This window comes from Alligator sinensis, unplaced genomic scaffold (assembly GCF_000455745.1).
Source record: "Alligator sinensis unplaced genomic scaffold, ASM45574v1 scaffold366_1, whole genome shotgun sequence".
NCBI classification, from domain to species: Eukaryota; Metazoa; Chordata; order Crocodylia; family Alligatoridae; genus Alligator; species Alligator sinensis.
This window is the reverse complement of record NW_005841851.1, coordinates 5,195,454-5,218,283: the sequence shown is the minus strand read 5'-3', so window position 1 is coordinate 5,218,283 and position 22,830 is coordinate 5,195,454. Positions and strand designations below refer to the sequence as shown.

At 44.1% G+C, this 22,830-nt stretch overlaps 1 protein-coding gene across 6 annotated transcripts in view; it reads left to right on the top strand.

Annotated features, from left to right (window-relative positions):
* The window catches only part of MEGF6 (multiple EGF like domains 6), a 323,257-nt gene that overhangs the window by 176,901 nt on the left and 123,526 nt on the right, over nucleotides 1-22,830 (top strand). For 5 of the 6 annotated variants that reach the window (XM_014523349.2, XM_014523344.2, XM_025212106.1 and 2 more), the window contains exon 5: nucleotides 9,997-10,119. In XM_014523349.2, the coding sequence (XP_014378835.1) occupies nucleotides 9,997-10,119 (123 nt within the window). Of the gene's footprint in view, nucleotides 1-9,996; nucleotides 10,120-10,720; nucleotides 10,788-22,830 lie in introns of all 6 variants that reach the window. The other variant, XM_025212120.1, reaches the window with a different exon arrangement.

Genomic DNA, 22,830 nt, shown 5'->3' with positions numbered 1-22,830 from the left:
CTCCTGCTGCCCCACTCTGGGCTCCACCAGCACTGACCCCAGGACACTGGCATGGGCCCCGCACTCCCACTCAGCTGTTGCTGCACTCCCATGTTCCTGCTCGCTCCCACTGCTCCTTTCTGCCACCACTTTCAGCACTTCCCTGCCCACCCACCAGCCGCTGATGCATCACATGGCTCCTGGCTGCATGGCCGGACTGTGGGAGCATGAGGCCTGTGCTGGTACCCCAGGGCCAGGAGTGGGATGGGGGAGTGTCCATACGTCCATGCAATGAGGGAGGGAAGGAGTGAGAGGGAGAGAGAGAGAGAGAGCAATGCGGGAGGGACTGTGTGTGTGTGTGTGTGTGTGTGTGTGTTCATTCATAGGGCGAGTCCCACATGCACACCTCACCATACACATGCACCCACACCCCTCTTTGCACTGCCATATTGCCATATATGGAGACCTCATACCCACACCCCAGCCACCCTCCCCCCATACACTGCCCCGACAAACCCCATAACCAACCACACCCCACATATCCACACATACCCACAAGCTCTCTCACCCCACACTTTTCCACCCCCCCAAATATACACACACACCCCCACACCCTCCCCACACCCCACATACCCACACACCCACAGCCCCCCACAAACTTATACCCACCCCCCCACTATATACAAGAATAAGACTTCATTTTAAGCTATTATACTATCACCTCTATGTACACTACACAAACACATGTAAATCAGGACAAAAAGATTTTTTGAAATCAGATTAATGAATGTAGATGTTCAATTTTTAGAATATAATTTGGTATTTTTCTGGTTCCGAGATGGCAAAACCCCTTGCTGAAAGGAGTACTTCCAGGGGCAAGGGCAGGGACTTCTGATGGCAAAGGTTGGGGGCTAGGGGGTTTGACTTCTGGTCACAAGATGGAAACCAGGGGGTGGGGTGTCTGTCAAGGGGCGGGGCTACCCATGCGGCCCTCAACAGCTTGCCAAACTCGGTAAGTGACCCCATGCCTGAAATAATTGCCCACCCCTGCTCTACACGCTGTGCTGTTTTTTTCCACCATCAGCCTGGCTCTCCTGTTGTCACTGGTTTGAGATGGAGTGCTTTTCTTTCCTGGAAGTGCTCCTTCACTCAGTTCCTGAACTGCACATACTTTTTCTCTTTGTCACTTGCCTATGATACTGATATAGTACTTGTCAGCAAAGTATCTGACCATCTGGTTTTCTGGCATTGTCGTGCAGGGACGAGTCGAATTCTTTGGAGGGACAGGGTATTTTTTTACCATTATTCCACATGTCATGTTGATTTGATACAGTGCATATCTTATGCATAGAGCAGTGAGATTTCTCCCACTTTCTCCTTTTCAAACTTCATGTTGGTTCTGGTGAGTTTGAATCACCTTCCAAAGGTACAGATGCTCCAGGTGAAAATTATTTTGACTACACAGTCCCTTAGAGTCTGCAGATTAGGGCTGGAAGTTTCTGAGAACAGGGGCTTTCATAAGATATGCCTATTCCCTGTCATTGTAAAAATACTAAAGCAACAGTTCCTCAAACTGCAGTAAGAACAAGTGCTTTCAAGCCCTGAACCCAGAAGAGATCTTATGCACTATTGTAAAGCTGCCACCGGGGGGCAAGCATCTTACAAGAACAGAAAGCAAGTAAGAATAAGAAATAAACCTGAGCAGTGCCCAGGGTTGCTAAGGACTGGGTGCGCACGTTTCTCTGTGAGTGCTCTCTTAGGGCCCCTCTACACATGCAGGTAAAAGCGCGATGAGATCTAATGCATGATCCACACAATTGCTTCTCCTGCCATGCCGCATGTGTATGGCAGGAGGCTTAATTGTGGGATCCAGCATAAGATCCTATCACATCTTACTGCCTGTACAGGGGGAGCTCAAGATCGCTATCCAAGGCTCCCCTTCACTGGCAAATAGCATGCTGCCATGGCTGCAAGTCCCACAGCTAACGGGACTCTTAGCCCCAGTTGTGTTTGGCTGCAGCCGAAGTTGAGTCCTGTCAGCTGTGGGACTCGGTCCCAGCAGCCATGGGGGCACAGGCTAAACATGCAAATTAAAGCTGGATAGAAACCAGCTATACAGTTACTATGTATTTTCAAGCAATAAATGTATTGCTGGTTGGACCTTTTTAGGCACCATGGTTAATTTGCACTTGTAGTCAGTCTAAATTAATTGCACAATTAACCCAGGAATTGCACAATAGATGTAACATGTAGACAGGGCCTTATTGAGCTGCTGTGATTCATGGTGTTGTCTGCACATGACTAACTGCCCTTTAGTGCTCTCAATCCGACAGCTCATTTTTTACTGTAAAAATGCCACAGCCCTGCCAACACTTTGGGTTGTAGGCTGATGAACTTCTCGGCTTAGCGTATGGTTGAGGACATGTGCATAAGTCTTTCTGAGCAGAGGTATAAAGTTTTTAAAACAAACATTTGACAGTGGAATAGTCAGAGCTTCCTGTTGTCTAGAGTGTTCCCACTTGGTGAGATGCTGGTGTGCTCCTCATGTACTGTGGTTAGCATATGGGACCTAGCTCAGAAGTGCCGTGGTGCTCAACATTTTGGCCAGGGAACCTTCTCTGGCAACTCTTCCAGAGCCAAATGGTGGGTCTTGCCTGGTACCTCGCCAAGTAAAGTTCTTGCACATGTGAAACAGCATGCAGTCAGAGGCACCATGCAGGTCATCTCAAGTTATCCCACCTTTCCTGCAGGAATTTCATTGCACCTACCAGTCTCTGCAGTCTTTCCTAGTACAGACAGCCAGCATCTCTCAGCTTAGATCTATTGGGGGACTTTAGATCTATTGGGGGACTTGAAGCTTAAATACCACGTAGCCAGAGACTCCTGCTAGTGGGTTCTTCTCCTTTGAGGCACTTCATCAGAACTCAGTCTAAGGGCAATGTCCTATCTAATTTGTATTTTATTCTCCAAGGATGGAGCAACTACCTTCTATGGAAATGAATAACATCAAAAAATTCATGGTTGAAATAAAGCACTAGGATGTTCTTCATTAATGATTCTGCAAAGATGACATTTGAAACATCTCTGCATCTGCCTCCTATGCTTTCTGCAAGGAGGAAGGGAGCTAGTAACTAAGCTGATTATTTGAGAAACTGCACAAAGTAGCTTCTAGACAAGAAGGCATTAACAGAATCTGCACCAGGTGGGCAAAAGGCATTCTTTTTGGCTGCTGAAGTCCAGCTTGCTGGCTTTGAGGAAGCATAGCCAGGTCAAGGATTTTGAAAGTGGGAGTGCAGATGTTGTAGCACATCATCACATATAATGCAACACACGTTTTTCTCCAAGTAAAAAGAAACATCAGTTTAAGATTGAAACAAAAAGTAACTTACCTTACAAAAAGTAACCTGCCCTTGAACTTGAGGCTTGTCAAAAGATTCAGCTTTACTTTGGGCATTAAGACACTTGAAGAGTTTGGAGTCAGGTTCAAAATTAACTGCACCATATATGAAAATGGTGCATCCACCACAGACTGGCAGTTGAACATGCCATCTTGGCTTGGGGTGAGAGAAGGCAAACCAAGTTTTTACCCGCAGTAGCAAAAGGAAATGTACAGAGTACAATGTAGATGGAGCATGAGTTTTTGGCAAAACTTCAGATAATTTTTCCATCCAGACCAAATGTCTCAAAAATAATATTGGTCTCCTTTATAGTGATAGATTTAAGTAGCATATCTCTTTACAAAGCAGCAAGATAGCTGCTGAAGCACAGCTGCATTTTTAAAATGCCTTGTTTGGTGCCAAGTGTCAAGAATGTGACAGCGAACTGATAAATCTCTTAAAGCCTCCCCACACAGTTCACATGTTGCATCGAAAATGAACAGCCCCAAATCTGGGCTCAGTTTGGATTCTGTAACTGCACATATAAAATGTCCCAGTCTTGCTATGGTGTATTCTTCTTCTTTCAGCATTGATGGGGAGTCTTAAAAATATCTCTCTCAGTCTTTTTGTAAAAGGCCTGTTAGCATCAAACTTCACAGCAACCTCTCTGGATTAGCATTTTGCTGTGCTTTTTTTTACTGGTTCCTAATATGTTGGCTACTGGTTGCTGAGATCTAGGTATGAAATAGTTATTAATGCAGGGCTATATTGCTGTTTGATATGCCATATATTAAGACTGCTGGCAACTCATTAAGTTAGTCTGTTGTTCTTGGAGTAATTAAAGTAATTCACGTATTTCAGTGAGGAGTGAAAATGTTTCAGTGATGAAAACATCTCTAGAAGTTGTGAATGGCTTCCAGGTCTGTTTTGGGGAAGAAGATATCTCAAGGTTAGGGAAAGTTTATGGGGCCCTGATTCTGAAACGTATTTCTGAAGCCTGGCATTGCCATCTCCCTACAGAGTCTTGAATCTGCTTTTGGCTTGGATCACAGTCAAACTGAAGGGAATTGTGTCATCTTGTACTTATATAACAGAGGAAGCAATAAGAATAATAATGATTTTTCCATGCTGGTAACTGGAGTCCATCAAAAAGCAAGTCAATAAAATGAATAACTTGGTGCTTGGCAAGAGTCTGACCCACAGACCACCAAAGTTCTTTCCACTGATTTCCAAGGACTTTGGATCAAGATGCTCGAAATGCTGAGCTCATGGCTGCTGGAAAGTAAAATCCATGGGTATCCAATAAAATGGACAGAGATCCACTAGTGCCTCTGTTGTTACACATGCATGCGACCGGCAGGCAGGCATTGTAGAAACCACCTTCACTCCTATAGACCATGGCCCATTTGAGCTTTGTTGAGATAGCCAAAGAAGGAGTAATTGGGGCTTGGTCCTTTGCTTGCAGCTATCATTGGCAATGTTCGTTTTGAGGTGCATGGGGCAAGGGCTGTGCCAATGGAAATGATGGCTTCTGTGCTTCCTGGGCTTTAGGAGTTGGCCTGAGTTAAGCAAGTGGTTGTTTCATCCTGGGCCTGAGCAGCCATGGGGTGGGGGTGACAGTGGGTGATGGCCTGACAAGTCTATAGTCCATCCCACATGCAACAGTGATGTATTCTTGTTACCGTGTTCCACAGCCTCGTCTGCCTGCAGCTTTGAATAAAGGGAGATCCTGTAAAATAACAATGATGAACTACAGTTAAATAAAGTAAAATAATAATGATGAACTACAGATTAGCTAGATTAAGCCTACACTAATACTAAAACCTTTTCAGGGTTTCCAAAATAAAGTTCAGTAACATTTTTGTGCACAGAGATCATTCTGGATGATTTGCTTTCAGACTCCAGTTTAATTTAATTTTTGTAATCTCTGTATTGTTGTTCTTATTATAAAGTGTTTTCAGGCCCATTTGTCTGACTCCTTGTGTCTATTTTTCTAATTAATTTTGTCTGCCTGTCGACCCATGTATACTATGCTTGTCACTGCAGATTTAAGAAGGTATTGATGCTTTGGTGATTTTCTTTCAAATTTTGATCATTTTTAATTTTCAGACTTTTTTGTGTGTGTTGTAGTTTACCAATGTTACGATAAAGCGCCCTTGGTACATTTGCTGCTTAAACTACTACTTTTTATATTCATAAGTAATGAGCCTGAATTCTTTGCTCAGTGTCTGATTCTTGGATTCAGTGTTTGTATCGTTGTTTCTTTGATATAAAATATTCAGAGGAACAAGGCAGCTATGCAACACATTGGTTGTGGATGTGGAAGCAGAGAAGGTCCCATGATTTACTTTTTATAGTGAATAATTCAGATAACTATATGGGTAAAAAAATATCTGCACAAAGTGAGCCCTTGTTACTGCTGAAATGGTATTTCACCTAAGTCCATGTTACAAGATGTATTTGTTTTTAAGCTTGTTCTTTCCAGAGTTATTCTTCCAGGGGTCTTGATCAGCCAATTTATCAGTGTTTTTCTCAGTTAATGTTTGAGGAAGTCTGGGTGGGAATATATCATAATGAGCTGGCCTTTCTGATTCAGGAGAGATGGTCTTGCTTTTAAAAACTTGCACATAAGCTAAACTCCTTATGTGGGGCAAGTAAGGCATTCTCGTCCTAGAAAGGCTGGCTGTCTTGCGAATGTGTGCTCCCAAGCTGTTGTCAAGAGTTCAGTGAAAGGAATCCCCACCAGGTCCTAAAAAAGAAATAATGCAAGAAAGCGTAGTGTAAGAGATGGCATGTACTACAGAGACTTATTAAGAGGGATCCTGGTTTTCCCTGATAAAAAAAATCACAAATTCTGTGACAAACCTCCACCAAATCCACGATTAAAATTTCCCCTGCCACCCCCAGCCCTGCCAGAGGGGCCCCAGGCTCCCAGGGCTATGGGACCAGGGACTCAGGTCCGCAGTCCCCTGCCTCTGTCAGAAGGCAAAGGTTGCTGTACTGGAATGGAGCACAGAACCGGCTCCCCCCCGCCCCCTGCCTGTCTGCTGAGCAGCTGTGCAGTGAAGGCCACAACCCTGCGCCACCACCTGTGCTGCCCCTGCACGTGCATGGGGCGCATCACCAGGGCAGCGCAGAGCTCACAGCTGCAAGCAGCTTTCCTGCACCACTGTGCTCTGCCCTGCAGCTGGGCTGCAGAGGCCATGGGGGAGGGCAGCAGGGTGGGAGCCCAAGCTTGCAGTGTGCACTTGCCCCCACCCCCACCTCACACACAGATCTGGGGGGCATGGGTCCCCCATCCCATGGAAGAGCACACAGCTGTAGGAAGCCGACCCCACCTCGCCAAAGCCTGCAGCAGATAGGCAGTGGGGGGGCTGGGGGGGTGGGGGCAGGAGCCTGCATGGCTGTGCTCTGCTCTGCTGTGCTGGGACGCCCCAGCGGAGGGCAGAAGGGCAGGAGCCCAAGCCTGCAGCACGCACCCACTCCCATCCTGCTCACAGATCTGGGGGCACAGGTCCCCCGTGCCCGCCTGGGAGTGCATGCCATGGCAGGGAGCCATCCCCCAACCCCTGGACAAGCCACCTGCGGCCCCATCCCACTACCCACTGGGGTCATGCAGCTGTGCATTGTGGCCCTGGCCTGCAAGCCCCACGCACTGCCTGACAGCGCAGCAGCCCTAGCCCTACCCAACTCTCTCCCTCCCCACTATGGGGGCCTCAATCCCCCTCTCCTCACTTACCTACAGGAGCTGCTCTCCAGGCTGCCTGGGGCATGTACATATACAAGTACATGGTGCCCCCTCCCTGACCACCTTCTTCCTGCTCCCTCCCAGCACCTGGAGGGCTGGAAGTCTGCCAGCCTGCAGAGGGCTTGCGGCAAAACTACAAAATCTGCAAGTTTTCTGCTAAAATGAGAAATCTGCATTTTACTCCTTTTTTTCTGTGGGAAATGGAAAACCTAAATCCCTGCTTATCAAACAGGCAGGCTCTGCATGACTCTTGATAGTATCTAAAACTAATCTGGAAAAAGGTGTGAAAATTAGCAGTGTGTGTGAAAGCAGGATGGGTGGGAAAGGAGATTTAGAGTCTGAGATGGGCTTTATGATAGGTGCCTTTGTGAATAGGAACAAAATACTAGAAGTTATTTGCTAATGATCGCAGAAGCCATTAACTGGATCCCTGGCATGCTGATTTGGGATGATGAGCATTTACTTCTGGATTCTCAGTAGTCAGTAGATTGGTATGATCTCTGGCTTCCCAGTCAAGCAAAAAACTTCTATTTTTTACTCGTTGTCCTATGCATTTCCAAGATTGCTGCTAGGAATCATGCAAAGATGGATTTCTCCTGTTTCTCTCACTCCCCTGGTCAGATGTTACCACTGATGTGTGGCACAATGAGTATTCAGGTGGCTCAGGCTGTTTGAGGAACCCTGTGTGGTTAGTTTAATGACTGCTTGCTGTAATCTCCTTTTGCACTTGGGAAATAGAGCTTCCTTTCCTATCCCGTTGCTCTTCTGGGCTGTTAGTGACAAACATTACACATAAACTGGTTTAAATGATCAGAAACTAGTTTAAACCTGTAACAAAACAGACATTCAGTGCATATAAACAAGTCTGAAAATGGCTGAAACCAGTTTGAGATAAACCTGGTTGAATGGATAAACCTGATTGAATGAAGCATTCTTGGAAATGCATAAGACAAAGAGTAAAGAAGAGAAGATTTTGCTTGACTGGGAAGCCAAAGAGATCATACCAATCAAACTTAACTGATTTGGCTGAAACCGGTCAGTTAATGCAATGTCTGTCCCAGACCCCTTGATGGTTTAAGTTAAACCAGACTCCCCCAGCATCCCAGCATGCTCTCTGGGCTGGGTGGGTCTCTCTGCTCCAGAGCAGGGCTGGCCCCTCTCCTCTGCTCCCTTGCTAGAGCTCCGGCAGAAACTTGAAGGCACAGCGCTTCTGCCTGGCTTTCTCCTGCTCTCCCCTCCCCTCCCCTCACTGCTCACAGGTCAAGCAGGGATCCCACCCTACTCCCTCCCACAGCACGGATGGTGGCCCGCATGTGGTATGGTAGCTAGTGCTGAGAGGTGTCTGCGTAAAGCAGACAGGATACTGTCTGCTTAGGGCTTTTTGGAGATAATAAACAGATAATGTCCCTCCTTGGAATGTTCCCTTCCTTGCAAAAAGTTGTTTAAGAAGAGCTTGAACTAATGAGAGAGGCTTTGTTTTCTGATGGGGTGTTAAATGCTGATAACAGAGCTCATAAATGCTCTATTAGCAAGGTTGGGGGGGCTCCCTAATCAGAGCATCCTGCCTGGGCCTGCCCCCCCCCCCGCTCAGCATTGGAGAAGGGAGGGGAGGGCTGCTTTAGCGCCCCCCAGCTTCTAGCCTGAGCGGCTTCAGGCATGTGCCTGAATTTCCTTAGTCCAGAGGGGATGTCTGGGTGGTTTAGCCTAGCCAGGTTAGACTAACCTGCAAAGTTTGAATCAATTCAGGCTCAGGCATTTTGAATGTCTGTCCCTAGCCAGGGAGGCAAGTTCATGAGTTAGGCACCTCTAGTAAACTGCTGGCTACAGTTACATAAGGAATGCGGCAGTGAGTCCTCACAGGGTGCTAGGTTTGAAAAAAAAATCTTCTAAAACTGACTGTGCTGTCACATTGGCCACAGGTGTGCAAAAAGGAACATTTTTACTCACAGATTTGGTCTTCTTTCACTCTGACAATGCATGCATGACGAATGGTCCAAAGTACTGGCTGATCCTGAACGTTGTGATGGTATGCCTAAACCTCCTACAGTACACCTAATGGTGATATTCTATTGCCTAGTCAGAAACTTCTTGTTCTTTCTAACTTGTGACCAGTTTACACCTTGAAACATGAGGACTGTGAACCCTTGTTTCTGATTTTCATCCTTCATCTCTTCTTCACTTGCTTCTTTAATCTATCACTGTGGATCCATTTCCCCTTGCTTCCCGTTATCTTAGGTCAGCATTTCACAACCCATGGGTCGGGGCCCAAAAGTGGGTTCCAAGAATATATGAAAGGGTTGCAAACAAACTTTAAAAATGAATTCTCCTTTAAAGAAGAAAAACGTGGGAAACTATGGCTTTTCCCCTGCAGGCTGGCAGAGGTCCAGCCTGGAAAGGGCTGCTTGGGGCATCCCCCTACTCCACAAACCCACCCTCTGCCCCACAAGCTGGGGGGGCTGGGGTTGGGGGCAAAGGGGCAGCGGGTCGGCAGTGAGGGGCACTGGGTGGGAACTGGCCATCAATGTTTACAAATGGGTACAAAAAAGGTTGGGAACCACTGTCTTAGATAAAATGGGCATTGTGCAGGGTGGCAAAGTGAGGAAAAATGTGTTTGTGCATGTAAACATATGCACTGTGGATTCAGTAAGAGTACAAACATATTTAGTAAAAATACCTTAAATTTTAAACTCTTTGTGCATGAGCTCAGGAAATATTTGGCTATTTACCTTTCAGTGTTTTTCTTATTGGCACTGAACATCTAATAAAAGAAAACCAGGAGGAAATTAGAAGTGTATTAAAAATAGAAGTGCTTTTATGACAGATGGAGCATTCCTTTAGCTTGACTCGCCATGGCCATCTCATGTGTTCTCTCCCATGTCTCATCTCTTTCAGATGTGAATGAATGTGAAGTAGAGAATGGGGGTTGCGAGTCCCAGTGCTGCAACACTATTGGCAGTTTCTACTGCAAGTGCTCCAGTGGCCTGAAGCTGAAGGATGATGGGAAGGCCTGTGAAGGTAGGAATGGGGATGGCAGACAGCCTGCTGGAATGGGTTAACCACTGGGGCTTTGCTGGGTTTCCCTTGGCTCTGAAGCTTGCATACGTGTTATGAAGTATTTTCTTGTAGTCTTCGAAATTCTGAAGTTATAAGGCCAGACCTTGCCAAACTATAGCAGAGAAATGCTTACAGATCTTTACAGATCTCCCTGGATTTTGCAGAGTAAGTCAGCCCATAAGTAAGGCATGTTCATAAGTGTGAATGCAGTCTCTGCATCTCTTCTGCCCTGCCATCCAGCACCAGTCTATCTTTTGATGCCCTGAAAGTTAAATGATAGTGGGTAGCATGTGCAGAAGAAGGTAGATGAGAGCATATGTGTACATGGTATAGGAGAAAGCAGGGGCGATAGGGTTAAAAGAAACAGAGCATGGGTATGTAATGAAGGTGCAGTGATGCTGCAGAGCGTGTGGGGAGACTGAGTATACGCTGGAATGGCACGTGTGCGTGCACATGTAGAACAATATAACAACTATTTGTAGCTGCAGGAGGGACTGCAGTTTCTACCCCTGAAACACAGCCATAATCCTGGCCGAATCCTGCCTCTTTTTTGTAATTTCAGGATACAAATAAGACTGACAGCATATTGAGAGTCAGCCCACAGGAGAGAGAGAAGAGAAGAAACCCAGGTCAGCTTAAACTGAGCTTAGTATATTGCAGGGCACTAAGCTTAAGAGTTAGCCTCCCTGAATGCCAACAGCTCGGCGAGAAAATGTGAAACACACAGCCAGTGCGTGCTTCGGAACCAACTGACTGTGGATTGACATATGCATTTAATTACAGTAGGTCTTGTGTTCATTGAACCCAGGGTAGCTTCTTTTCGAAAGCATGTCCTGCTTATTATCTGCAGGCAGCAACTGTGTCTTAAATTACAACGTGATTTTTGAGAGAAGGAAAGACCATTAGCAGGAAGAGGCCATCTGGTATCTCTCTCTGTGTCAAACAACATATTATCTCTCTCCTAATAAAACTTCCTTTTCTGAACTGAAATCGTGGAGTATTCTCCCTGCTGAAATGTGGCAGCTCTGTATTGCCCATTCAGAGAGAAGAGAGGGGACTGTAGTTGTGGTTTCAACCATTTTAGCCATCTTGTTGATGGTTTGGAACGCTTATTTATCTAGTTCTTAGTAGATGGGTTTATACAGATGATTGCATCACAGAAAGCAAAAATAATGCTAAAAAAACCCAGTTTTTTTATTTAGGTTTGCAGTATAAAGAAACCAAGCCTTATTAAATAATAGCGACTGCTTAAAGCTCTACAGTGTTTTGCAGTAATATTTTTAAATACTAGTGCTAACACTATTAATACTATTCGTCATACATACTTGCAGCCTTCATGCCACCATTTAAGATAACTGTTGTAAGAGCATTCTCTTTGATTTTAGTGATGCAAACAAACATACTCATTACTGTGGTTAATTGCTATGTTTCCCCAAGCCTCTCCAGCTGGGTGAATGTTAGCCCATTTCTTTCCATTTTCTTTACTTAAACTTTCTCTCTCCTGCAACCATCCCATATTTCTGAATGAGGCCACCAGAAAGTGTTCTACTAATTTACAGTATAGAGGCTAAAACCTTCAACAAATACTCTGGAAAGGCAGACTTCAAATCTAGACATGAATAAAACAGTCTTAAATCAGCCAGCACCTTGGAGGTTTCTGAATAAGTTACAGGACTGAGAACAGAGCTAGTGATGCCAAAATAAAGTCTTCTGTGTACCAGGGTTAAATATTCACTCCTTTTACCTTTTTCCACACAAGGGGGTTTTCTTGTAAGTGCCCACTTGTGTTTGCTCCCCCAGGAATCACATATCACTCGGCTCTGTCTGACCAGTGCTAAACCTGTACAGATCCTCTCTGCCAACTGAAACTTATCTTTACTACCATCCTGGCATGGAACCAGTGTCCAAAATGCAGCATTTTTAAGGGATTCCTGAAGAAAACTGTTCCTGTAAGGAGATTTCCAGCTAAGATGGCACCTCCAGTTTCCAGGTGGCTAGTCCAGTGTTGTTTGAATTGGCTTGAGCTCAGCTTTTAAGATGTTTTGCTGTGTGACTCGGGATATTTCCGAACATTTATCAGCAACTAGGGTCTGACTGGGATATGAGTCGTAATAGTCCCACCTCCAACCAGAACTAAATGACCCCACAAAGAGAGTTTACAAAATGTAATCTTCTGAGATCACACTCTAAAAATGGTCCTTACTGTTGTATCTAATGCTAATTTAAGCTTTCCTGAGCTTGTAGGTTTTCTGTAGCTGTTGTCACCATATACCTTATCATATGATAATTTTTCCTTTCATTTCAACTGTTACATCCATACTAGTATATGGTTGAAAGAGTAGTAATGACAATAAAAGTGCCAGGCAACTGACATCCACCACCATTTTAGTCCTTGTGTTTTCTGAACCTGCTTTGGGCAAGGATTGACACTGGTTAAAGTACTGGATTGCTTTTACATGTGAAATTACTAATGCTAAGGCAGCAGTGGAAAATTCAAAGAAAATGCAAGCATAGTGTCCTGGTCAGCAGTTCTCTGTGTGGAATGTCATTTTCAAATCAAAGGGAGTGATTCTTCTGCCGCATTCAGCCCTGTTGTCTCGCCGAGAAGGATGTGGACAGATTGGATCGAGTCCAGCACAGTGTGACAACAGTTATCTTGGAAAGCAAGATTTATAAGGAAAGGCGGAAAGAACTAGGATTATTTAGCCTGGAGAAGAGAAGATAGAGGTGGGGTTGATAACAGTTTTCAAATACTGGAAGGACATTCATAGAGGATGGAGATGGGCTTTTGTCTGTGGCCATAGGGGACAGAACTAGAAGCAACAGACTCAAGCTGCAGCACAAGAAATTTAGGTTGAAGATTAAGAGATAATTTCTGACTATGAAGGTGGTCAAACACAGGCTACCTGGAGACGTTGTGGAATCACCATCCATGAAAATTTTCAAGAGCAAGTTGTACAGACACTTGGCTGGGATGGTTTAGTCAGGGATGATCCTGCCTTGAGCAGGGCTGGACTAGATGACCTTGTGTGGTCCCTACCAGCCATACTTTCCTATGATTCTGTGATCTTCTCACGACTACACTTCTGGTGCTAGCCTGAATCTTCCCATTGAATTCCTGTGGGGCTCACTACCCCACGTACAAGTGTGGTGAGCCTTAGTTTGGGAACTGATGGTTTCCAAACTTCTTGGCGTTTTTGACTGAATGGGAAATCTTGCTGTGTGCCTACCTTTTTCAACCAGAGCTCCCTCTATCCTCCCCCTAATGCTGGTTTCCTGTGTATATTTGCTCTTTACTTGGTGTTGATATACAACTGGACAGTCAGCAGAGCATGTTCTTATGCTTATACAGAAGTCTTTGCTAGTCCATGACTTTACCTACAGATATCCAGAAATAACAGAGCTGCAGTGGCCAGGTTTTTATGGGGCAGGCTTCCCCTTCCTCTTCCCCTTTCCTTTCCATTCTGTTCCTTTCTGTTACTTGTCTTTCTACAAATTGCATGATGTCTCTATGTCTCTTGGTCAGCCAGGAAAAGTACCTCTTTGCTGGGTATGATCAGAAGTGTAAAAAACATCTCGAGGGTACCAGCTGCTGTCACAAATGAGCTTAGGTGGAAAAGAGTGTCCAACCCAAGGATGGGATAAAAATCAAACTTCCAGAGTGACATCCTGGCCCCATTGAAACCCCATTGGCTTCAGGAGGGTCAGAATTTCACCCTCAGTGCCCATCATTGCCTTGAATTTGCTGAGATTGCAAGTCAGGATAAGAGAAGCACATGTACACATTCCAACGGCTGAAAATAAGATGGCAGTGTGAAATGTAATAACCTATTCCCCAAAACAAGCATCACATCACATAGACTTTTCACCCCCTAAACCCTTGATTCATATCATTATCCACTGTTTTGGGCTCTACTAGATCAAACTCTTCCCCCTACCCACTTCTCCCTGGGAAATACCCTTTCTACAGGGTTAGATGGCTGGAGCTCAGTGTCAGAACATTGCAAGAGGTTATTCACTAACCAGAGCCAAGATTTAGCTGTATTTTTTCTGAAATTATTCCAGTCCCAGCTTGAAATATTCCTTGAATTGTAGGAAAAAAAGACACCTTTAGCAGGTTCACATACACCTGAAAACCCCCCAAAATTCATCTTATCTTTAGCAAGAAGTTAAATTGTGCAACTCAGCATATGATACGGATAGACTAGGATTGTCACATGCTTTGCAGTGGAATTATCAGATTTTCCTGGGAGAAACCAGAAACTATTCAAAGTAATTAATAAACATTACTGGCAAACTAGGAAAGAGACATTTTAGTGAACACTGTTTTGGACATTAGGGAAAAATGGTACAGCCTTGCCAATTTTGTATAGTTGTCATGTTTTGTTGAAAATAGCTGAGAACTATTTCCTGGCTCTGTCTGCTACTGAGATGTGTCAAATAAACAACTTTGTCCTTGCCTAGGGCACATTTTCAGTTCCTCCAGTACTCCCTGGACAACAGTTAGTTTCTTACATGGGTGAAGGGGTTCACAGTATTGGTGCCAGTGAACCATCTCCTTTTCTCTGAGGTTGGGTCAGGGAGCACCCCAGTGGGTGCAAACTGGGCACCTTTTCTGAACAAGACAGTGCCCCTTTGGACTGTTTATGCATCTGATCTCTCTTTGTGCACCCACGAGGGTGCAAAGGGAAAGCAGCTGCAACCTTCCCTCTCCTCCTTTCTCTCATTCTTTGCTATGCAGCAAAATGTGGTGAATGTCCAACTTGCCATTTTTCCTTCAGCTTCCAGCTCATTCCATAGAAGTTTGTTGTCATGAAGAAATCCCTTTTTGCTTTCTTATGGGCAGCTTTTTCGATTTGATTTTCCTAAAAGAAGAAAGAATAGGACAAAAAGACAAAGGGAGAACTTTCCATGAGGCAGAGTGAGATAAAGCACAGTCTCCGCCACTGTGACAGACTGAAAATGCAAATTTCAAACACTTACTATCATGCGCTGGTTTTATGTCCCTAATCAAAGGGCACAACACTAAAAATGTATCCAGGAACTTTGCATCTTCCTCATTTTTGTTACATACCAAGTTCTTTCTCAGAGGCCACTGCTTTGACAAGAGTGTTGAAAGTCAGGTCAAGACTAACCTTCAAGAATAGTTTTGTCCACTTCCAGCACACATGGTCATGTTATAACTGAAAAACAAGGGTAGGCAGCATTGTCCATGACTATCACAAGCATCTTCTTTGCCTCCTCTCTTCCCCGCACTTTGCTGCCCATCTTCAGGATTGCTTCTCATGGCAATCTTTTACACAAATAAGTGACCTTGTCACTTTGTCTCAGAACTATGGATGAGGTTCTTTAAGAACAGAGACAGAAACTATTTTATTTGATGCCCATCTTGCTGGGGTCATCTGATTCCAGCCGTCTTTCCTGCCCAAATGCAGGGGGGCCAGACCTGATGATCTGTAAGGTCCCTTCCAGCCCCTAGCAACTATGAAACTATCAAACTATGAAACTATTCCCAATATTTCTTTATTTTGCAGAAGAAAAGACTTTCTTTCTCCCATCTTGGACTTGAGTAGACTGAACAAATTGATACACTTCCTCAAATTCTGGTGATAACATTGGCCTCCATGATTCTTCCTCCTCAGGGTAAGAACTGGCAAAAAGCTCTTGACTTAGATTCCTAGTTCCATACTTCTACCTGACCCACAGGAAGTACCTGGGACTTGCCATGGGGCCAAATCACTATGAGTACAAAGCCCTGTCTCACTTTGTTCAGGTGTCAAGAGCTACACAAAGGATGCAGTAGATGCAAAGCCTGTTCCTTGTGCTTGGCATTCCACTCCTGATGGCCTTTTCTTATGCTTGTTGTAGAGGGCGGACTCTGCTGCATCTGCCACAGCTTAATTTCACTTCTATTTTCTGGGCACACCAGGACTAGAAATTCCCTTTATGTTCCCTGTTTGTGAAAGGGCGTTTTCAGGAGAGTGTGTGGGACTTGATCTATTATTGCAGAGACATGGAAGCTTAGGAAGGTCACAAAAGATGCAAGGCAAGATGTAAGGTTTGTAGCATGCTCAGTTTTTCTCTGTGGAAATCCTGTTGACTAGTGAATAAAAAACAAAGCAGCCTGGGCTGCAAAATGTGGGAGGTTAGATGTCCTGACGTCCTCCTCAGCTCCTCCTTGGACATAGGGCTTGCCTGATTTGAGATGAAATTGGCATCTCTTTTGAGAGTGCGAGTCTTGGGTTCAGAGGCCTCTAATGTACTCTCTTCATCATGTGACTTGATTAATGACTGGTGTTTTTGGTGACACCAGATTGCTGGTCCCCTGCAGACGTCCCCTTTGATGTATGTTAAATAAACTTCTGAACAAAAATACCAGCAGGATGCGTGGGGGCAGAGGCAAAAATCCACGGGCTCTGCTGTTTGCTTTTAGGGTAGGAAGATTTACAAAGAACACTTTAATCTCAAGAACCTGCTTCAAGGGCCTTTTTTCAGCCCCTGAAACTGATGTAATTTAGGTCCCAGGGAAACATTGGCCTCATGCTAACCAGCACTGGTGACATTTGCTCTGTTGATTCATTGCCTGTAGAATGTACAGAAGATGGAAAATGCAGGTTTGTTTAAGGAGGAGTGTCATTTTTTTCGCCATGTGGTCGTGATCGACTGATTAATGAATGGGGTGTCATATGCAGGGATAAATATTTTCCTTTGACGGTAAGGGAATGGTGAAACTGTCTTGGAAGATATTGGGTATTCAGGAGTTATGATTCTGACTGACTCATTGGTTAGTTCCAAAGATCAGGTCGGGCTGCATGACATCTCAGCCCCACAGAAATTAATGGGGATTTTGCCATGGAGTTCAGGGAGGCCAGAATTTCACCCCTGCTTTTTATAAGTGTTTGAGAAAGACATGGTTCTTGTGAATATTGCTATTAAAAAGCCCTGTACTAGCAAGAGCCATGTTGTTGATGGCTCATTTGCAAATAAAGTGCGGACAGTGCTGCCAGAAGACAGCTTAACATTTTAACAAAGTCCAGCATATCTCTTTCTGCACTTTATTAACTACACTTCTATTTTTCTCCCACCTTAAGAAATCATATTGTATCATTTGATAAATGTTACTGACTACTCTTGCTGTGGGGTTTTAAAACCCAAGAGCCCCTTTGCTTGCACCATTGTTTTCTTTAGCAAAGTGTAAAAATTGTTTGGAGGGTATTCAAGGGTTTGTGTTCAAAAGCTTTACAACTTTCAACAAAAATCAGGATTTGCAATCCTGGAACATTTCCAAGCGCATTAGCAGCTAGGATGATGGGTTCATTGTCATACTTTTAATGCTCCCTTGTCTTCTAGTTTACGATGTTTTGCTTAACTAAGTCTTCTGCCTGGAATCTTTTCCATGGTTGTCCACCAAGGACATTGTCTGTTTCCAGACACAGGCAGGGCAGAAAGACAGGTGGCTTTAGCCAGGAGTGGACAGGAGATGCTGATCTGGATCCACAATCAGAAAAATGTTTCCTTCCTTTCTTGCTTGCTCGCCTTTTCTTCGTTTGGGAATCTTATTATTACTTCTTTGTTCCCTATTTTCCCATGAATGGAAATTCTGTGTCTTGTTGCCGTTCAAGCATAGTTGCAGCTGAATATGGTATGTGGACTAACGAGGTGGTGTTTAGATGTAAAACAGATTTCAGGTGGGGTTCAAAGTTCTGGTTTAGGACTAATAAGAAATAGCATTTGGACTTGTTGACGGAGCTTTTCTTTTAAGATGCAGACAGTGGATACGTATGTGTATGAACAAGAGATTTTAAAGTTGCATCAAAGGCAGAAGTTCTTACCTATGAAACTTCATTTGCACTTTTATAACAAACAAATTGGTCAGTCAAGCTGAGAGGTCACCAAGCATACTGCAGTGTTGTGACTAAGGGTACTATAGAGGGTCTTTAGATACGGTTTGCTAGATGTGTCCTCAGTAAGAAACTCCGTCATGAGAATAACTGGAGCACCAAGGGCTAGTACTGGGAAAAGGTATCATGGTCCAGCTGGCAACCTTTTCTCATACTTCCATAACCCCACTTGTGGATCAGTCAGCCCTCAGATATTCAAGTGTTATCAGTTTAGGAATCATGCTGCAGCTTCTGTCCATTCGTTTTTTATTGCCAGCTGCTTATGCACTGTGGAATTCATGCAGGATGTTTGTCTCCATCTTGGAAGGTTTTCTGTACTGCCATATGGGCTAGGAAAAGAGGGGCTAATACAAAATTTATGAACTTCTTCCCCAGACAGCCGCGAATTCAATACCATGCCCTGAACAAAACTGCCTGAGGTCTGCAGAGCTCTAAAATGTGGCTTTAACAAAGTGGTATTTTTAGGTTGTGTTTTAAATGTCATTTCATAGAGGGAAGTATCGTTGCCCTTTTCAAACACTTCTAAACACAGGGGCGTGAACTCTGAGCTCAATGAAACTTCAGACTTTCTAGCTGGATTTTGTGAAACAAACATTTAATTCTGCACACAGAACGTTTGTTTAATTACCAACTAACATTTTCCTTACGTATATTTAACAGGGTTCAAAAATCTGTCTGGAATACATTTGAGTATGCAGCCTGTGACTGGTATGTGTTAAATTTCCTGTCCTGTTTATTTATCTAACTCTTCCATAGCCCATATTACAGTGCAGCACAGTGACAGAGCAGCTGAGCTGCTAATCTGCGGAGTCAAAATGTCATGGCTAAACCGACTGGAATTTGAACTTCCTTTTAATGCAGACAAAAATATTCAGGTGATGCCAAACTTCTGCATTATATTGTTTGGAAGAAAAGGGGTCAGTGTGGTGCATGAACTCTCTGTAAACTCTAGTCACCTAATAGACCGGGTAGCTTTTGCTTTATGTAGTCTCTGTATCCAGGTGAAGTTTCCTTTTTTTCCCTTTTAAAATCCTTGGCTTGTTCTGGAATTCATGTTACACTAGTCTGGATTTGATCAGGAATTGAGGAACCTAATGCATGCCACTGCACTGGCCCAGTGACCATCTTGCTGTTGTAAGGAGTTCTTCCTCTTCAGATGCCATTTGCATCAACTGTGTGTGGCTGTATTTTTATGTTATGAATTCAAGGCCCTCCTGACACTTCTTGAGAGAGGGAGCTAGGATTTGGCCTTTTCCTGAGAGCATAGTTAGCCAGGTACCTAGAATGGAAGGTGGACATTTAGCTGTAGAGTGCTAAGCGATTACTTTGGAGAGTTTGTGTCTAGTCCTGGCTCTGTCTCTGAGTCATTAGGTCCTCTTGTACTGGTCATAGATTCATAGATGTTTGGGTCAGAAGGGATCTCAGTAGATCATCAAGTCTGACCCCCTGCCCTGGGCAGGAAAGAGCGCTGGGGTCAGACGACCCCAGCCAGGTGCATATCCAGCATCCTCTTAAAGACCCCAAGTAGGGGAGAGCACCACCTCCCCTGGAAGCCCGTTCCAGATTCCGGCAACCCTTACTGTAAAGAAGTTTTTCCTGATGTCTAACATAAATCTGCTGTCCGTCTGTTTGTGGCCATTGTTCCTAGTTACTCCAAGGGGTGCCCTGGTAAACAGCATCTCCTATTCCTTGCTGCCCTCCCCCCCACCCCGCCCCCACCAATTAATTTGTACGTGGCCACAAGATCACCTCTCAGCCTTCTCTTGCGGAGGCTGAAGGGATCCAGGTCCCTCAATCTCTCCTCGTAGGGCTTTGTGTTCAGGCCCCTAACCATATGAGTGGCCCTCCTCTGAACCCTCTCGAGGTTGTCCACATCCTTCTTGAAGTGCAGCACCCAAAACTGGACACAATACTCCAACTGCAGCCTGACCAATGCTGCATAGAGGGGAAGCATCACCTCTCTGGACCTGTTCATCATGCACCTGCTAATGCATGATAAAGTGCAGTTAGCTTTACTGATTGTTTTGTCACACTGATGATTCATGTCCATCCTGGTGTCATCAATGACTTCAAGATCCCTTTCCACTACTGTGCTGATGAGAAGGTGCTTCCCCAGCCTGTAAGCGTGCTGGTGATTCCTTTTCCCTAGGTGCAGCACTTTGCACTTGTCTTTGTTGAACTGCATCCTATTCTGTTCCACCCACTTTTCCAACCTGTCCAGATCCACCTGGATTCGTTCCCTACCCTCTAGCTTGTTAATTTTACCCCATAATTTGGTATCATCTGTGAATTTGGACAGAGTGCTTTCCACGCCCGCATCCAAGGCACTGATGAAGACATTGAACAGCACAGGTCCAAGGGCCGAGCCTGGTGGGACTCTGCTGCCCACATCTTTCCAGGTCGATACTGATCCATCCACTGCCACTCTCTGGGTGGTCATATCTCCCCACTATTCCTTTGTTCACCTGTTAATACACAGCTGCATCATCACTCATTCTTGCACATCTTAAAAGGATTGCTAGTGCGGGTATAGGGCTAAGGAACTGCCTCCAAGACAGTAATGTGTATGTCGCTGTGCAGTATCATGTACTTGCTACACCCACAAACACAGGAGTGCCATCGTTCTACTCCTTTTAAATGTGATGCTTCATTTTCTTGTGAGTGAATATAACTTTGAAGTGTCTGTCACTTTCCAGAGGGTGGCTTCCATTGTTGGTGGCTCTCCCTCTATATAGCTGGTGTGAGTTTCCTTTATCCCCCTGCAGCCTTTTGTTCTGTTTCTGTGCTCTTTTGGGTATTTCTAGACTGTTCTGGTGTTCTTTGCTCTACAGCCTCTTCTTAATGGCACAGTCCCTTTAGACTCCCCTTATAGGTCAGACGCTCTCATTTTACCATTATCTTTTAGTCCTTTCTTTGGACAAATTGTCTTTGAAACCTTTTTTTTTTGGATGCTGAAGCTTATCAAAGTCTGTGTTGTGGTACCCAGAACTGCATGCAGAACTTTATCTGTGATCTTCCTGAGGAAACAATAAGCTTCCTGGATATACCAGATAGACTGTACCTCTATACAGTATCCCAGAATAGCATTTGCAAGAATACCCTGCTGTGATCTCGTGTTGAATTTACCAGCTAACCTCATCCCGGGTCTCTTTCTGTACTGCTGTTCTCAAACCAGCCTGCTGTGATTCAGCCTTTCTGTTTTAGATGTCCTATAAATGTATTGCTTGCATTTTATTTACCTTTCATGTCACACCATTTGACACTGCTCACCCTCCTAAGCTCTCTTGTTCCAGATACCGTGTCACAGTGCTTACAAGCCTTTCTAATTTGGTACCATCAGCACTTTTGATTAATGTGGTTTGTCTTTACCTCTTTCTTAAGCTGTACAGGGGAAAAGGCCAGGCACAAGAGAATGTAATAAAGACAAGCAGAGGCAAAAAAGGCATTTTTCACTCTCCACTGGGAGAGACTGCATAATTCAAGAGATCCCAAAGAAATTTTTGCAATTGTGTAGCTGTTGGATGAGCTGTCTCAGTTCCGGGAATGGATTTTCTAATAACTGACTAAGTTTGCTGTCCTTTTGCAGTTACATAGAAGCGGTTTGAATATATATATATATATATATATATAAAATCTCCAGGCAGTTTGGCCTTTTAGGGTTTTAGTGGTACCTTTTTGTTAGTAAAATATTTATTGGATAACTTACAGTTGTGCTTAGTATTGGTCTTGTCCATCCCTCTGAGTGCAGGATTAAGGCCAGAATTTCTTGAAATGCTATTCCTGACTCAGATTTTGATTCTAGCAAAGGCAAGCCAATTGACTTTTCATTTACCTGGTGCCTAAAACAGTAACACCAATTCTTAAGTGCCTTAGATTGATTCTGCGATGGTTAGTTAATATTTATAAAGCATTTTCCAAATGAAAAACACCATGTAATCTCGAAGAATTCCAGCTGAAATTGTGGGCATATATTTGTAGGTGCATGTGTGAGTGTTAGATATAAAACTACACACAGAGGAGCCAGATTTGCTCTCTTCTCCATGATTCAAAACAACAGAAATCCTGGTGTAGCTCGTGAAGAGTGTGAGGTGCTCAATTTCTCATAGAAAGCTATCCCTACTTGAGAGTAATGGCCCCTTAAACACAATGCTAATTTTAGAAAACAGTCTGATAACAAAAAATTCTTTAGAAAAGAATCTGATAACAAAACAGGAAGCTGTGGGATACCTGCTTCCTATCGATCCTGGCAAGTCACCACTGAAAGTTGGACAGCTCATCACAAACCTCTAGAACAGTCTGTGTGATGGATCTAAATGTCTCATAGAAACAAGGCCATTCCTTCCCATCCCCATGTTTCGGCCTTTTTATTTCCAATTACAGGCCTCATCAAGAAGTGTAGAAACATCTGTTGTTCTTAAAAGTAATGCAAATAAAAGTAAATTCAAACTTTTTCAAGCTTCAAAGACAGGTGGTTTAGGGCTCACTTAATTTTAGATGAACTTCTAGACAGTCATATTTTATCTAAGCCCATTGATCCATTTCTGTACCAATGGGAGTTCATTTTGAGGCTTTAAAATTGTTGCTGCCTTCTTAATTTTGAAATAAAGAGTACTGACTACTGACTACTGATAGAATAAGCTGCCAGGATTCTTGTAAGAATCTAGTAATACTAAGACAGAATCCCAGTGAAATTCCTTTAGCATTACAGATCCTGTCTACATAGATCACTGTTTCAGGAACCCTTTTGACATTAATGTTCTTGCAACTAAGT